Raw genomic sequence first — 17,971 nt, 5'->3', positions numbered from 1 at the left:
AGAAAAGAAGCTTGCAGATAAGATGGAATGAGCAGAAATTTTGAAACAAAAATGTTCAGGATCTCTTTAGTTGAGTAACCAAACCAGTTTCCTTCTAGAAATTGAAATCCTATGTTTGCCAGGGCCTCTTCAGAAATTTCTGAAGAGGTAGTCTGTGAATACCAATATCCATTTTATCTTAGGAGATAAAGCCATTTTTACTGTCAGTATAGGGGAATTATTGTGTTTATCCAATAAAAATAGGGCTAGACAAACTCTGAAGTATCTACTGGTGGGCCTACTGCTTCTAGTTCTTGTAACAGTAAACTGGTCTTGACAAAGCCCAAGCATACTGTAAACCTTGCAGAAAATTTGGATTACGTTTGGGTGAATTCAGTCAACTGTGGTACTGAGGAGGGTGTTTATTTTGAATTGTTCTGGAACAGTTGCTTAGCCCTGACCCATGTGGTGCAGGACTTCAGCTTGTAGTTCACCTGTATCTTTTTGCTTGGAAAGTATCTAACTTTTGCTAGTGTCCTGGCAAAAGCAGTCTGATTCATTATCAAAGTAGCTTAAATCACTTTGTTATTTTCCCCTGTAATTGACTGCAGCTGTCTCTGTGCTATTTCTGAACTGTCCTTGATTTCACCTGAGACCAGTGAGCATGGGAAAGCTATATTTAAAGCACTAGCAGCATCTAGATTACCTTTCAGAATTTGGCCTGGTTTATCAAGCTGCAGTCTTGTACACCCAGTTTCTTTGGTTGGTTTTCTTACTTAATTGTCATGGAAGAAACAGAACTTAATTTATGGTAGTTCATTGTATACTTGTCTTCTAGAGTAATTAAATCTTAAGCACATTTTTTGAGCAAGATAAAAATAGGATACTGGTCTGGTTGTTATACAGATCTTTAAGTTCTTCGGAAACAGTACACTGCTAGAATTTTAGGACATCATCTAAAAAATGCTGCCTCTTTTTGGATCTAGAGCAAATCCTAAGTTACTGGTGTCTTAACAATCATCTGTGCAGCAGGGGTATCTGAATCCTGAGCCCTAGGCTTGAGAGGCAATCAGCTGTTCTGCAGGTGTAATGAAATTTTCTGACACCATCACAGGCTTGAATGAAGACAGATTTTTGGCAGAAGAATAGTTTTGTAAGGCATTACATAAGCAAAGAATACTGAAATTGGGTGATCATAGAACATACTTCCCTTGAGGTTCCAAGAACATTGTATTTGTCAAGATGAACTTCGGGCTTTCTGAGCCCTCAGGTTTTCCTTGCTGTTTCCTGCTCCTTCTGACAGTTTGTCTACCTTACTGCTTTGGTCTTTTTAAATTGGTGGGTAGGTTAACCTAACTTCCTTTAAAAAATGCTTTCTAGAAAGGCAATATGGGTAATGTAGTTCGGTTTGCTGGGGATGTGTGTGTGTGAGCCTACTGCAAGCTTCCATTATTTGGAGATGATGATCAGTACATAAAATTTTAATGCTTGTCAGAAGTATTTTACTTTTCAGCAGCTGTTTGAGGTAGCTGCGTGTTCTTTCAGTGATGCTAATTAAATTTCAAAAACATCTTTCACTGAAGAGATTCCAGTGGGAATAGCATTAATAGTCTAAAATCAGATGTCCTGACTGGTTTTTGGCTGATGCGTCCACACCAATGCAAGCAAAATAAGCTGACTGTCTGCCTCTCTGCTCTTGAGGTTCCCTCCCAGTACCAACACTGCAGTCTGATCTTAAGTAGTAATGTAGAGTTAGTTTTTCTCCCCTTTCTCATGGATACTGGAAGGCTGGTCTGCAGCAAAATTAAGAGCCTTTCCATGCCTTCTAAAATAATAGCAAGCAATTTGAGTCAAATCCTCCTATGGTACTTTTTAACATCACTTAATTCCCCTTTATTAAACTAGAAGTGGTTATAATTGAGAGGTTTTGCAGTCAGTCATAGAAACACTGTCCTTCTGTTCTCATAACTCTGTCACAATGGGCTTGATCTTGTGCAACAAAAGGAAAAGAGGTCAAAATTCGCTTCCAAAAGGATATGGTCAAGGTTTGCAACACGGGAAATTCCACTTGGATAGAAGGAGGAGAATGTTTACAATGAGAATGCTGGAGCTCTGGGATTATTTTCCAGAGAGACTCTGGAATCTTCTTTTCTTGGAGGTTGATGAGATCAGGGCTTTATGCAGGAAAGTTTTGACCAACTTTGAGATTAGACTTGCTTGGAGGAGAAGGTTGAATTCGAGAGATCCTTTAAAACTTAAAACTTTTTCATGGTACCTATATAAAGATGAAGACTGCAGTATTCTTTTTAAAGGCAAACTTCCTTGTGAAGTTTGTCCTTATACCAAATATTTTTTTCTGGTACAACAGGACCTGAGCTTCTACAACTAAATGGTAATAAGCCTAAAGTTTAGTACCTGTTCTTTCTGAACCTATGTTATTTTGGCAATTCTCAGCAAAAATGTTCACCAGCTACGTGCCAGAACTTTATTAAATAAACTAGGTTTGAGATGATGTTTAGCTCAGAATACCAGTTACGTCTTTTGTGTTTTTCTAAATTCAATATGCCTGTTTACTTACATGATGTACATCTTTTCCTTGTAGCTAGAAAACGTGAAATCTATGACAGATACGGAAAAGAAGGCTTAATAAATGGAGGCGGAGGTATGTTGACAACTTTTCTTTGTCTATTCTGTCAGGAAGCTGTTTTCTGCAGCTTTAAGACAGGAATCTGGAAATGCCTGTACTAAAGCCTAAAATGTAATCTTCCAAAAACTTAATGCAATTGTTCTTACAATTTTTCTGGTTGTTTTAAAAGGTATTACAGATAATTCTCATTTCTCTGTTTCCAGTTAATTATAATAAGTATTATGTGTGTACTGAACTTAAGTGATACCTGAAGGGGATGTTCAAATACCATATAGGCCTGAACTTCCTTGTTAGTAAGAATGTGTGAGGGTAATTGAAATTTAAATTCTTTTTGCAGGTGGAAATCATCACGATAGTCAGTTTGAATTTGGATTTACATTCCGTAACCCAGAAGATGTCTTCAGGGAGTTTTTTGGTGGAAGGGACCCCTTTTCGTTTGACTTCTTCGGTAAGTAATCTGCTGGTTTTAGTTATATGCATCTGAAGTGCGGCTAAAGCTTTACTCTTAAAAACCATAGCTATTGCAGTTAGCTGTATTTATTAGCTATAATAAATATATGTATTATTGCAGCTTTATTAGAAATAGCTCTGAAAACTGGAGGTAGACAATTGATATTTTGTATTATATTTAAAATGTTTGTTTTCTACCTGTTTCTTCTTGGTACTGGATAGTACAGAGCAGATATGGCTTACCAATTCATGTGTTGTTGGAAGGCCTGATTTAAAAACATAAAATAATGGCAGCTATGTCTCTCTAGGTTGGAAGGAGCTAACATTCAACAGCAAAAGTATACACTGGAATTCACTCTTGAGAATTTGACCAGGCAAACTTAGTCTGTTGAATTTGATCTCTTTTGATCTGTAAATATTTAATGTATCTTTGAGAGCTTCTGAACTGGACAGGTTAACTGTAACTGTTACAACATAGCTCTCAGTGTGAACTTGTGTCATAGCAGGAATTATTTTCTTTTATCAAAATAGGAACAGCTGCATACATAATCTAAACAGTCTCGCAAACTGATGTCACATGCTTGCTTGGGAGATAGAGCCCCTAAAGGCTCAGATAACTGAAATAGTTCTTGAAGCCTGCATGCTTCATTTACTTAAAGGAAGCAATATGCGCTAAAGTTGTCAAAGTAACCTTTTTAACATTGTGCTGATGGTCTTTTGGCTTGTGAAGTTGCTCGCTTAGGTGTTTTGAAGGTCTCGTCGGAGGTGCTGGAGTTCTTACTCGATCTCTGTATATGTTCCACTACATAAAAAGCCGACCAATAAAGTGGAATAGATCCTGTGAACTGTGTTCAGTATTTACTTAGAGAAAGTAAAAAGCCCTGTACTGAAAACTGCAAGAAGTGTACTTGAAAAACAAAACTGTCTTCCTATTCAGTGCCTTGATTAATCTCTGTAATACGGTATGTAGATGTTTTAATAGTTTTAAAGGTAATTTTTCATCTTTGGCAGCATCAAGGGGCTAATTCAGCTGAGATCTTAATTATATATTCTCTAGTTTTCTATTCAGGGATCATCAGTTGTTGGATGACTAATGAAGGATTAGAAAAGGGTTTGAAGGGCTGGAGATTGAATTCAGTAGAATGTTACTTGATGAATTAGGTGTATGACTAGAGGAGGAATCTGGTAGAGGATAAGCAGCAGAACTTGAGCAATTAGATCCAGTAGGAAATCAGCAGGAGTAGTCAAGGGCAGATTGGAGAAAGCATCTAGCAAAATACTGATGAACGAAATGGGCTGAACCGGGAAGATGTAACTTCTTCCCTGCCAGCAGTAGAAGAATCTTAAGGAATACTAGATGAGGATTTCAGTTTAGATGAGATGAGGGATCTCAGCACTGGTTAGGCCACATCTGGAGTACTGTGTTCAGTTCTGGGCTCCTCAGCACAAGAAACAGAGCTACTGGATAGAGTCCAGTGAAGGGCCACTAGGACAATTAAGGGACTGGAGCTTCTCTCACATGAGGGAGAGGCTGAGAGAATTGCTGGAATTGTTCAGTATAGAGGAAGCTGAGGGTGAAGATCTCATCAATGTATATGTGAAGGGAGGGTGTAAAGAAGGTGGAGCCAGGCTGTTGTCAGTGGTGCCCGGTGGCAGGACAAGAAGCAGTGGGCCCAAATGGAAGCACAGGAGGCTCTGCCTGAACTTAAGGTTTCTACTGTGAGGGCGACTGAGCCTTGGAGGAGGTTTCCGGGAGAGGCAGTGGAATTGCCATGTTTGAAGGTACTCGGAAGCCATCTGGACGTGGTCCTGGGCAGCCTGCTCTAGGTGGCCCTGCTTGAGCTGGGGATAGGACTGGATGACCTCCAGAGGACCCTGACAACCTCATCCATTTTTGGCTTTAAGATGCTTAAGACATTCTCTAATATGGGAAAGAGTAACTCAAAACAATTTTTTTCCACAGCTTTCCATAAATAGTGTTTGCAACAATATCTGCATTTACGCGAATATTTAAGGTAGTACAACATGAAAATACGGGTGCTTTCAGCTGAATGTAGTGCATTTAATGCCAAAAGCAAGCAGTGGAATTCTGTGAATAACATGAATGTTTGTATTGAACTAGAGCCCTTGTAGATTCTGCTGTGTTGAACCACTGGTGGGACAGCTTCTGTCCTGAAGAATAAGGGAATTTTATCTTCTAAAAATGAGGAGTTTTCAACTTGTTGATGAATTTTCTGTGGTACCAGTGACTTTCTGAGGAGCTACTCAAGTTATAATCGGTTTTATAAGGAACTGAATAAGGGCTGAGGTCATGCTTTCTAAAAATGTACACTGGTGGAATCAAAGATGAAATTGAATAAATACTTTGAAATGTTTGCACCCTTTATACAGTTTGAAGTGGCATGCAGTGAAGCCCACAGAATGCAGGTGGGACTCTCTATATCCTGATTGCCATTGAATATGTAAAGAGCAGCATTCAGATATATAATCCCTGTAAATTTATGATGTGAAGTATTTTTAAAATTGTGCTATGAATTGAATCTGTTAAACTCCACTGAACTACGTTGCACTGCTATTGCAGTTACAGAAAGTTTTCTTTATAAACAGAGGCATCTTTATTCATCTGTAGAAAAGAGGAGAATGTATGAACACTTCTGTGGTGATTTTTAACAGATGAGTCTCTTCAGACTTTTCAAATGAAGATTTACAACACTGTTAAAGATAGCTCTGAACACTTCCAAATGGATGCAAAGTTAATGTTAAGTGCTGTGTATTGCACTGGAATTAGCCAATCACAGTGCCTCTTCACTGAGTTTTTCAGGCAAATTCTTTGTAGAAATAAGCATGCATGAAGGCTAGTACTTTTTAAAACTTGATCTGATAATGTGACAGACGGTTAACTCTCTTAACTTTTGAGGCATGGGCTTGCTTTCTGTGACACCTGGTTACAGCAGAACCTGCTTTTTCCTAGTGAGCTCTTCTGGTGATAGTTTTCACTCTGACATACAGATGGGTGGTAATCCTTACACGAGGAGTAAAAGGAAAAAAGGGTGATGCTTCCTATGCAGTACTATTTATTGCAATATATTGTCTTGGAATATCAACACCTCATTAACTGGTATTCAGCACTCTGTACCATATGCTACTTTTATTTCTTGTCTGTCCTTTGCAATTAGATCTGACTGTTTATGCTTAATATAGGGATTGATTTCTCATTTCAGTAAGTTTTTTATACTTAAACTATATCCTACTCAGTTTATGTGTGGTGCTTGCCTTGATCTGGTTTATTTGTGTTCCATTTAGTGTTTTGTTTGTATTTTACTATAAACTTTTCAATGACATTCTTCTGCTATATTTTAACAGTGACGGAAGGATCCCAATGTTACCACTGGTAACGGAGGTGTATTGATTAATTCAAAGACTGGTGCTTCAGGCATTCTGAGGAACAGAAATCTATATGTTTTGGTGTAGGCAAAAATGTTTGACTGTGATTCTGGGCTGTTAAAGAATAGACTTGGTTTTGGTTTAGAGGTTTTTCAGATTCTTAGTTGAAGAATGGGTTACATGTTGGAAGGGATTATCGGCGAGGAATTATATTGAAAGATGGAGTTGGTATCACAAGAGCATAACATTACCCAACAGGCAATTTAGTATTTCAAAGAACTCCTTAAGTAGTTAAGTCATCTTTTTTATACACTGAGCTTCACATACACAGCTGGTGACATTTGGGGTGGTTTAGGGTAACTGTGATGCCTGAGTAATTTCTGTATGGGCTAGAAAATACAACTCAGGACCTGCAGCAGACCAGCATCCTCCGCAGCAGTATCTAGAAGCTCAACAGGATGTTTCAGGGCATTTCAAATAGCTTTAGATGCCTGTATGTCTAGTAAAATGAATCCCATAAGGAACCATGCTTTTTTCTGTGGTAGAATGTGTTAATAATGGGACATGATAACTTGCTCCAGACGGATACCCTCTCTAGACCTTGATGTCTGAGAGAAGTCTGTTTGTGGAGTCTCTTTCAACATAGATTATAATCTTGACAGTTTTGCTATAGTTCCTAAAGACTTTTGTATTCTAAGTGTACCTTCTGAGATGGTATTTTATAAATGTCTTAAGTGTTTTTCTTAGTTTGTGAAGTAGAATTCATGATGTATTTAAATTAAATTTAATACCAGGTGATACATACAAACCCATCTACATTCTGTGGAGTTTTCCCTTGAGAATTCTGGTTACCTGGTTTATGTGGTATTTAAAAATCTCTACTCTTGGAAACCAAAGGTAAAATAAAACTTAACACCTTTATGTGGCTAGCTAGATAAAAAAATTTGTCACAGAGAACGTCGGCTAGCTAGTTATATGGCATGTATTTTGGTACCAACAAACAATGGAATTACTGCAGATCGATTACTGTAGTATCAATAACATAAAATGAAGCATGAGCATTCTGGAAAAGTACAGTGAGTCGCTTCAAGCATCCAGGCTAAAGAGTCTGCACCTGACAAGAAAGAGGAAAAGCTATGTGCAGTAATCATTGCGGACTCCATTTTATGTGATCTGTGTTTTAGGATGTCATTTAGAAATGGGATAGCTTCATCAACCTTCTTGTCTCAAGGACAGAAAGTTGTCTTGCTGGGGCAAAAGGTTTGCATAAGAGATCGTGGTTTTAATTAACGTGTAATCCCATTTCTGATAATTATGATGTTTAGGTGCTCTAATGCAAAATGTATTTGATAGTCAAATGGGTTCTTAGAACTGGAAATGGAGGTGGCTTTCAATTAAAGCTATGTTGCACAACATTATCCTCTGTAATTAATCTTTTTGTTGACATAAACTTGCAGCTTTTGGTGCCATTTATGAACTGCTCAGAGATTTGCATGTGCATTGATTGCTTTGGTATGAATGTGCATAGTTGTATTTTGTAATCACCAGTCTTAGATCATAATTATACACTGACAGGCCCAAATCTCACTACTGTGAATTTTTCAGAAATAACTTGATAGGTTCAAAGAAGGTTTTTGGAACAGAGCAATTGTCTCACCCAGACAGCGTTATCAAACTGGAATAGGTAATGCTGTGACTCCACTGGTAGCTCAACTCATCCATAGCTTCTGCTGCTGAAAGGGGGGAGGCCTTGCTCCAAAGTCTCATGCCTGTCTTAAAACTTTAATCTTTGACTAATCTCCCATTAGATACATTGAGAAGCTGTTTGACAGGACACTGGACAAAGACGAAGTTTGTCTTGGGCATCCCAAGCCAGTTCAGGTTGTTAGTCCCCAAGAAAATGGTTTGGTATTTTGTTTTGTTTTCTTGCATGGCTAACTGGTTATATTGGTGAGAGGACAAGTGCTGAACATAGCACAAGGAGAGCAGGTCATACAGTGGTAGTGGAAGATTCCTCAATTTTTAAGGTGTGCCTGAATGTTTGGGCATTAATTTGATAAATATGAAATGCAGATTAGAGTTGGACTTGCTGTACTCCAGCATCTTTGTAATTATGGTATAGATGGCATTCAAAGGTAATGTTTTAAGTCTCCTTCTAAAAAATTACTAATCCCAGGATCTCTGCTGCATATCATTAGAAAGACTTTCAAATGCTTTGGCTGGTAAACTTTCTTAAATAAACAGGGCAAATATCTGTTTGACATCTAATTTGTGCAAGTGAGCAATTACAAAAGAGCATGCTGAAACACTGTAGGCGGGTGAATCAACAGTGCTTGCAACAGGATTTTAGTGGCTTTTCTGAGTAAGTAGCATCAACAGTATGCTTATTTTGTAGTTAAGGAAGAAAGTATTTTCATGCAAAAGTGCTTACAGGTTTCTGTGGCCTGTCCTGTTCTGATGATATGGGGTTTTGTGCCTGGCTACACCACAGAGCTGTAGCATGAGGTTTTGTGTGCTTACTGCAAATCTGCACCTTTGAACCTTTTTTTCAAATAAGAGACAAGATAGGAACACCTACAAGAATTCTGGTTTATTGTATGTATTGTATCTATAGCCTTTTGCATAAACACATTATTCGGACCCACATTCTGGACTTCCTTCTGGCATGATCTGTAAAGGCACTTACAGCATGCTTTTGATATAAAGAAATTATGGCAGGCAGCCTGTACTGCCTTTGCTTACTGAAATGCTGCAGACTGTAACACTCAATGCTGTTGAGTTTGCCTCCTTATGTAGGGGCTGAGCAGCCTTTCCACATTATTCCGCTCAGTGCGTTGCAGCTACAGTGTCATCCTCCTGCATGTGCAGTAAGGGCCTTCAGCTCGTGTGTCGTGTTTTGGCTGAGGCAATAGTGTGGCTGTGTTCGCAAAGAATAAAGGAAAGAAAGGTCACTGGCTGGGGAACTGGTCCAGTGAGTGGTGACTAGGCAGTGATCCTATTTTACAGGGTAATGTTCCTTTGCGTACTGTTCCTATAAGATTATTGACACCTCTGGCTGCAGCAGTCTGTGCATGTGAGAACTTTTGCTGACAGTGCACAATTTATCTCAATATTTTTGATTTTTCTGGAGGTAAATGATGGCATTGCACTGGAATGCGCTCAGTGTTTTCACCAGGGATAGCATTGTTCTATGGCTGAAAGCATCTTCCTGAACTGCTTTTGACCCTTGGGCACTTCTTCCTGCTGTCTTCCTTGTATCCAGCACAGTTGCTTTTACCGTCACACTATAAATTCTAGCAAATAATTGATGTGGCTGAACTTCCTTTCATCTGGAGATGCTCTTTTCAGTGGGTCAGTTCCTGATCTGGTTCCCCAAGCAGCTGCCAGGTTACAAGTGTCATGATAGAAGTGACTGCCATAGGAAATGTGGCACTCAGTTTATAGCGTATTGTGATTTCAACTAATGCGTTAGACCATTTTAATGAATTTCATGAAGTTTGACTGAATTATGACTGCCTCAAATGTAGATATTCTGGGTTTTGCCTGTTTTCCTCCCTCCCTTTATCATATGGTGCTTTCCTGCCCATTTTCTTTTAGAGATGCCAGTCTCACCAATACTGAGTCAGATCAGCTCATGGATGCAACAGAAAGCTAACAGTACAGACGCTCTGTTTTCTTTTGGATCAATGAATTAAGGCAGCTTGCCATTTGGTTCCATGATCACAAGGCCGGAAAGGAGAGCAATGATATCTTTTAAGTAGTATTCTGCACTTGGCTTATACTGCTGAAAGGGAGAAAATCCTGTTTCTGTGTTACAGCTGAGGACTCCTGAGAGTAGGGGAGATCATGACCTACCTTATTTTAAACTGCAGTGAGATATTTATTATAGTTGTTGTTCTTTGACTTGTTTAGAGGTGAAATTCTTTTCCTGTAACTACAGAAAAGCAAGGTAGGTCCATGGTTCATAGTGAACAGTTTAACTTTTTCCCCAGAGGAACAAGAGAGTTGCTGCGTTTGAATTAATGAAGATTTTTCTAAATTAATGGGAGGTGCCCCTTCCCATGGCAGGGGGGTTGGACTAGATGATCTTTAAGGTCCATTTCAACCCAGCCCATTCTATGAGAAATAAAGTAAATTCTTTTTGAAACATTACCTGTAATGTCATTATTTTCAGGTGGGTTTGTTAGTGTACAAACTTTTGCATTGCTGGGAGTTTTGTTGTTCCAACCTTCACATTAACTTTCTGGCCTCTGTAACTCCAGTCTTCCTACCTAGTAACAGCAAGAGTCCCAAGTCCTTAATTTTGTCTCTTTTCTTGGTAACAGGCTACCATGAGTTCTTTGCTTAAACATTTGCTTTTTTTTCCCCGAAAGCTTCACCTCATCTGCTGTTGTTGATAGATTAGAAGTCTGTCTCACTGGCTTCCTTGAAGTTCCTCATCTTCTGTTTTCTCTTGATCTTTGCTGTCTTGGCAGCACCCCAAGTTCTGTGTCAGAAGTGTACTCCCAACATTTTTCTTGAAAGTGAATCCAATACTTTGTCTTCCCATAAACTTCTGGTAATACGTGGATTAGAGTAAACTGTGAATTTATCTGCAATCAGTAGTTAGTAGTACTCTGAGGTGGCACAAGTCTAGCATTTCAGTTTTTTGAAGCTTTGAGGTTGTATATTATTTTATATATAGTATTTTACCTTTTTAGAAAGTCCTTCACTTATGAGGGTTTTTTATTTTAACAGCTTAGTTTTGTTGATCTGATATGCTTCTAACATTCAATAAGCAAAATGCATGGATTGTAAGCACCAAAATGACTTTCATAAGAGGAGTCATTAAAAAACCCTAACACCTGATATTGTGACACTTGCTGCATTTGAACCATTTGGAAAAAACCATCTATGTACAAAAGTTACCATGCCTGGAAAGGTTCTGCTAAATCACAAAAATAGACCTGCCAGGCTGAATTGTTATTATTTTGCTGAGTGGTACTATTAATCATCCTGATTTAGGGACTAAAAGCATAAACAGGTTCTGAGTAGTTGTGAGGTTGCTGTATTAATGTGTATTTGGTGGTGGATACAACAAATGATAATGCAGAAGCCTCTTGTGCCTTTGCTCCTTAATGTTTTTGGCTTTTTTTTTTTTCCTGCATTGTGTACCTGGATGGCTGTCAGGACAGTAACAAATATTCCCTCAGGAAAGTCCTACCCGTTTTCCTGTCTCTGCATGATCCATCTTGCTGACCATTCTGCAGTCCTCTGCGGAAGAGTGGTTTGAGTATCTTATTTACTGGAGAGAATTACCGGAAGAGCACTGGAGGATTATTAGCGGGACTGCTAACAGAAATCACCTGAGGCTAGAACACGTGCCAATACGTTGTGCTGACCTCTTTCTTTGGCGCGTAGGGTTGCCAAAGGCTAATAATAAGGCATGTCCAAGTCTCGGTTGGATTTTAGTGTGCCTAGGGAGTAGGCAATAATCATTTTAGAAGCTGGGTTCATAGCAGGGATCTCTGGGAGATTCTGTGATCCTTCCTTAAACCTTTGTGTTTCTGCTGCTGCTGTGCCGAGGAGGAGAGATTCACTTGCAGAATAGTCTGATATACTGTGGGGGATTAAAAACTCAAAGCTTACATGTAGTTTGTTTTGTTTTTGTTCGAACTCCAGGTAACAAGAAAAATTGGACTATAAATAGAAAGCTTCACAGTGGGAGTAATATAATATAGATCGTTTCTACACGTGAGTGAATGACCTTCATAACTAACTTATGAGTCACTCTAGCGAGAATAAATTGGACTACAAAACAATTAACTGCAGTGGTTTTACTTGCTAGCTGATATGCTAGTGTGACAAAGAAGAGCCACACTTTTTTTAAAAATGGATGTAGTGCTTGTTTCGAACATAGTAATTTTGGTGGTAGGTTCCTACATTTCCATGCCCAAGCGTTGGGCTTAATAACTGTTGTTTTAAGGTAATAACAGGTCATCTGTATATTGAAGAAAACTTGTTCTACATGGGGGGGGAAGCAAAACAAAAAAACCCACCCGAGGTAGAAACAAATCTTAACACTTGCTTGTCTAGTATATGTAAGATAAAAGTTTGGTCCTGCCTTGTTTTATTCAATAGCGGTGAAAGCTAGGGGAAGGATAGGGTTATTTTTTTGTTGTTGTTCTTGGCATTTTGTGCTTTGCTGATGGGAGTGTATGTCTGAACTTCAGTGGCTGCCTTTGTTCAGCATAAGTGCATTGTGATGTTTCACTTTCGTTAAGTAATTGGACATAAACCAGATGGCAAATAATATCTTTTCATTATCACATTGATTGCTTTAGTATAGTCACTATTGCATTAACTTGGTGATTTATTGTAAATCAGCTTGGATTTTTGTGGGTGGTACCAGAGGTGGAATAAATATTGCATTTCTGACCTTTGCTTTGTCAGTTTGTAGTTCTGAACAGTCACGCAGTTACAAGAGTCTTCCTTGTTTTCATGCTTCTATTGCTGCTATCACTGTTTTTTTGCATTTTTCAGTTAGAGCTTATTCTGTACAGTGTTTCAGACTGTTACCTTTCAATATTGAGTCCCCACTTGTAAAACTTGGTAAAATTGTTGGTACTGTACAACACTCATTCTTGGGAGCGTTGTGATTGATGGAGAGTAGTTGAAGTTCTTAAACTTTTCTGATTTTAATGGAAGTAGTATATTTATTGAGTATCTGTTACATGATTGCAATTTTATATGTTCCTCTTTGTTTTAAGAGCACTGCTAAAAAGCAGTTTTCAGATAATTCTAGTAGTAACTATATTTTTTAGGAAAATGTGATTAAGTAAGGATTGCTTGTATAGGTGTCTGGTTCCCCCCCCCCGGCCCCCTTTTTTTATTTGAAAGAGACTATTGTCTTCCTAATGGGGGTGGTACAGCAGCTGTTTCAATGACAAAACAGTTGTACTTGAATTTGAAATAGCATTTTATCCATGACTCGTTTTCTCCCCTCTTCCTCCTGCTTGGTAGGCACCAAATGCCTCTTCGGGACACTGTATGTAAACCTCCACACTTTCCTGCCTAAAGGTTCATCAGAATACGTGTTTGAAGTACCTAATGTGGCAAGTGCTAAAATAAACACTTTGAACACTTTAAGATTATGAGTCATCAATCCCTGGCTGTTGTTTTTATATTTCAGTAATTGATATAACCTATCTGGAAGTCAGTTTTCAGAGACCTCATCATGGTGATCCACAATAAATCTTGACTAGAAATAAGCTAGAAAGTTCAGGTACCTGTGCGCAATATTTTAAGATTTGTTAAAATTCAAATTCTTTTAATTTGTGTGTAGTGCTACTCTTTATTCTGCGCCTTGGAAAACCTTAGTCAGGCAACAGGGAGTTCTGTAGAACAGCTGAAGGATTTGCTGTATGGTGACTTGGTGTGTAGAGGTCATGATTATGCATCTGAAGGGTGTTAAATCTGTCAAATGCTAACTGACTGGACATAGTTAGCTTCAGATAAATACTGATTTCACTTTTATTGTACCACCCATATAATATAGTATATGAGCATGTGGTGGGAATAGTACTATTTCTGTAGCTCTTGCCAATTCTATTATACTGAAAAATGTAAGAGCATTGACATCAAGCTTACTGGTTTTTAATACTAAACAGCTAAAATAAGGAAATCAACTACTTAGGTCCAAAAGTAAGACAGGATTTAGTCCAGAAGGAGCATAGGAATTGCTTTTTTGGTGGACCGGTCAGTTTGGTAATATCAAATATTTCAAAGGAAGAATCTTACCTGTAACAGGAAATTTTATCTTTTAACAAAGAATCCCTAATGATTAAGAATTATGCAGTAATACTGACCTCTTAAATGTTGTGTTCTGTTTTGTAGAAGACCCTTTTGAGGACTTCTTCGGGGGCAGGCGAGTTCCAAGAGGAAGCAGAAACAGGGGTGGTGGATCATTTTTCTCTGCGTTTAGTGGATTCCCTGCTTTTGGAAGTGGTTTTTCTTCATTTGACACAGGTAAATATCACAACATTTAACAAAGAATGCAGTTTTGATTCACAGAGGATCTCAGTACAGTAAGCTGGTAAATACTTTTTTAAAAAATTGCCTCCTTCATTCAGGAATTCTGAGGCTGCTTTTTTTTAAATTAAGCTGCCCTCTGTAAAATCTGAATGTAAATAAAGCTATAATTGCAATATTTGGTCTACCTAAAAGTTCATGAAAAGTAAACAGACCTCTAAGAGGTAGACCTTCTTGTGTTATTAATTTTGGTGCTACAGTTTCTCTATAGCTTTAGAATTGTTTTTGTTCTGTTTGCTTTTAGGTGTTGGTGGTGTGATGGCTGTTATTTAAGGTCCTGAAAATAGACTGGAAAAATGTGTGCCTAAAACCCATTATACTACTTAGTATCAGTTCTGGGGTAGTCATTTTGAATGCTGAAAACCTGCTCAGAGGTGCTGAGAGTGGCTGGTAGTCAGCATCCTTTCAGGTGTTAAGATTCTGGGTTTTAGTTGGGATAAATCAAACTTGTTCTGTTTGCTAACTCAGGATATCCCAACATCTGCATTAAAGCAAAAAACCAGATTTGTTAAAGTTACTAGCTTTACCTCGAGTGGAAAGAATGATATAATGGTTCAGAAGACAGGATTGAACACCTTTTCGGGGCAGGACGTGATGAATTTTTTGGACAAATGCTATGCGTTTGGAATTTGAACTATGGGTCCACATGGGAGAAATTGATGGGGCCGGAGCCATGGTTTTATTCTCACACTGGTGTTTAATGCCATCTAGTCACTGATGTTGTATTGATGCAACCAACTAAGGGCATCCTGGAGCTAGGATGTAGTGTGAGGGACTAATGGATCCCACAGTCATGCAAAAATACATTTTTAGTCAAAAACCTTCTTTCCCAATAGGTTTTACTTCGTTTGGTTCATTGGGACATGGAGGCCTCACTTCATTCTCCTCTACGTCATTTGGTGGCAGTGGGATGGGTAACTTCAAATCAGTATCAACCTCAACTAAAATAGTTAATGGCAGAAAAATTACTACAAAGAGGTAAGTGATGTATTTGTATGAAACTACATGTAGAGGCATACATAGCTATAAATACATGCAATACATATACTATATATATACACACACACAAATATAGTAAGACATGCATGTATGTGTACTTTTGCTGTGGTAATCACATTACTTGGTTTTCTCTGAATGCTTAAATTTGAAAAGTTTAATTGGGTTCTCTGACTCTTGTCATTGTTGGGTTACTTAAAGCTGTAGCATGTGAAAATGGGGAAGATGGCGTTGGTGTGTTGAGGATGAGGGTTCAGATGTGTAAGACATGCTTTCAGAACTGCCCTGATGAAGAATGAAGGTTGCAACTCATTTGCTGTTTGAAAGGGACCTGGCAATGGAGCTCTTCCAGGCCTTCAGAACCTCCTGTGTAGTGAGGCATCTTTTATTACGGTCCTTTACTACTGCGTGCCAAGTCAGCTTGAGTTCCTGGAAGGGGAGAGTGCACTTGGCCTCTGTTGATTGGGAAGCTTTTAACTAGGGATTGAGAGGACTTTTAATTTTGCAGACATGAAATATGAAACAGTTTGCCCTAACATCTGTTCTAGTTTGCTTTCCTAGGCAGTGTTTGAATGAAGTTTTTGTGTAAAATCTAATTTTATCTGTTAAATGAAATAAGCAACTGAAACCTGCTTTGGAGAAAACTTTTTCTGTTCGTGGGAAAGTGAATTTTAAAGTACTATACACAGCATAGCTTCTTGCTGTTCCGTGCTTGTGTTGGGGAAACGACTGCATTTGGGAAACCCAAATATAAGTTAGCTATAGAGTAACCTACATGGAACATTATGATCAATAAGCTATAGGAGTACTGAGCAAGTAGTTAACTGTAATTTCAGTACTTAATAAAAATTTACAGAAAAGCAAGGGAAAACCCACTTCTTTTTTCTTTTTGATAATTTGTGTCCTGTACTTCAAAGTGCAAGGTTCTTCTCTGTTGTATTGTACTGGAGAGATCCTGTCATCTTGACCACTTAAATGCAGCCTTTGTCATCACACGTTGGTGTGGTCACGATATCTTTATGTGAGTGTATTCCAGAAAAATCTGAAAAGTGCCCACTTCTGAGGGAGTTGTACCAGGCGAGAGAGACCAAAGAGTTTTATGCAAAAGGAGATAAGGCCCCATGTTTAATATTAAAAATTAAGCTAGATCAGGTGTGCTGCTGTCATATCTTTTGTTATATTTAGAAAGTAGGAGGAGAAGCAAGGAATGTGGTTAGCCACATCTAGGAAGACACATTTACTATCTCTGAGAAGTCCTGTTACTTCGTAGAATATCTGCTTACAAGGTAGCTAAGCCTGAAGAAGATTCATATCCCAGCATACCCAAAGAAAAATCTTCTCTGAGTAATGTTTTGCTTCAGGCAAGAAGGTGTTCCCTCTGATTTTAATACGGGTGCATTCTCTTCAGTAAGTCTGTTCTCCAGAAAAATTTGTGTTTTTCCATGTGGTTTCCTCATTTGAATCATGAGGGGACAATTCCCAGACAGTTAAAATTTAGGCATAAATTAAATGTTCTAAAAATATTCCTTATCTTCCTGTTTCTAAGACAAACAAAAAAAGCCCAAACCCACAGAGCTTGTTAATGTCTCCTTCCAGTCAGGGATACTTAAATTTTGCAATGTACATGCTGGTCATAAACTTGGCATACAGTAGGTCTCCAAATTAATTGCTCTGATCAAATAAAAAGTGGATCAAAGACTGTCTTGCTTGCCATATATCATGCAAAACTGTTACTGAATCTAGAACATTATGCATTTAGCAGACGGGTAGGTACTGAATGCAATGTCAAGATTGTACAGTTGATCTGTGAAAAGACATTTACTTCTAGATAATAGCGTGTAGTGTCAGTACAACTGTGACAATGTGTGAGGTGACAGCTGTAACTGTGAACTCTACAAACTGGAGGTTTGAATACTTCCAGAAAGCAATTTTCCTGCTATAAATAAGGAATATTAGTGGGGAAATGCAGATGGTTGCTAGTTACAGCTTCTGCACTGTTAAATACAGAAGCTTGCCAGCTACAGTTGCATTAAGCAGGCAGTGCTCCGTTATAGTTCATTATCTAAAAACCTAGGTCTGGTGAGTATTTTCAAACTGCTTACAGTGCTTTTAAAATGGCTAACTCCTGTTTTTGTCCTGCAGAATTGTTGAGAATGGACAAGAGAGAGTAGAAGTTGAAGAAGATGGCCAGTTAAGGTCGCTAACAATAAATGGTAAGGAGCAGCTGCTACGCTTGGATAACAAGTAATTCAACGCACGCATTTAACAGAAATTTTAAGCTATAACAGCCACCATTTGAGGATTGACAGGAACATTTTTTGAAGATTTCAAACGAACTCAACTTTCTGTATATCCGTACTTAATCTTAAGTAGTATAAATAGCTCACCGAAGCTCTCATTTGTTATAGACTTTTGAGTTAATTGTTGGGACCACATCAATTGGAC

At 38.4% G+C, this 17,971-nt stretch overlaps 1 protein-coding gene across 2 annotated transcripts in view; it reads left to right on the top strand.

Annotated features, from left to right (window-relative positions):
* The window catches only part of DNAJB6 (DnaJ heat shock protein family (Hsp40) member B6), a 62,587-nt gene that overhangs the window by 11,600 nt on the left and 33,016 nt on the right, over positions 1 to 17,971 (top strand). For both annotated transcript variants that reach the window (XM_064445021.1, XM_064445020.1), the window contains exons 5-9: positions 2,582 to 2,641; positions 2,964 to 3,074; positions 14,336 to 14,467; positions 15,367 to 15,508; positions 17,669 to 17,739. In XM_064445021.1, coding sequence (XP_064301091.1) covers positions 2,582 to 2,641; positions 2,964 to 3,074; positions 14,336 to 14,467; positions 15,367 to 15,508; positions 17,669 to 17,739 — 516 coding nt within the window. The remainder of the gene's footprint in view (positions 1 to 2,581; positions 2,642 to 2,963; positions 3,075 to 14,335; positions 14,468 to 15,366; positions 15,509 to 17,668; positions 17,740 to 17,971) is intronic.

Source organism: Phalacrocorax carbo, chromosome 2 (genome assembly GCF_963921805.1).
Source record: "Phalacrocorax carbo chromosome 2, bPhaCar2.1, whole genome shotgun sequence".
Classification (NCBI taxonomy): domain Eukaryota; kingdom Metazoa; phylum Chordata; class Aves; order Suliformes; family Phalacrocoracidae; genus Phalacrocorax; species Phalacrocorax carbo.
The sequence above is the reverse complement of the archived record's forward strand: the minus strand, read 5'-3'. Positions and strand labels throughout refer to the sequence as shown.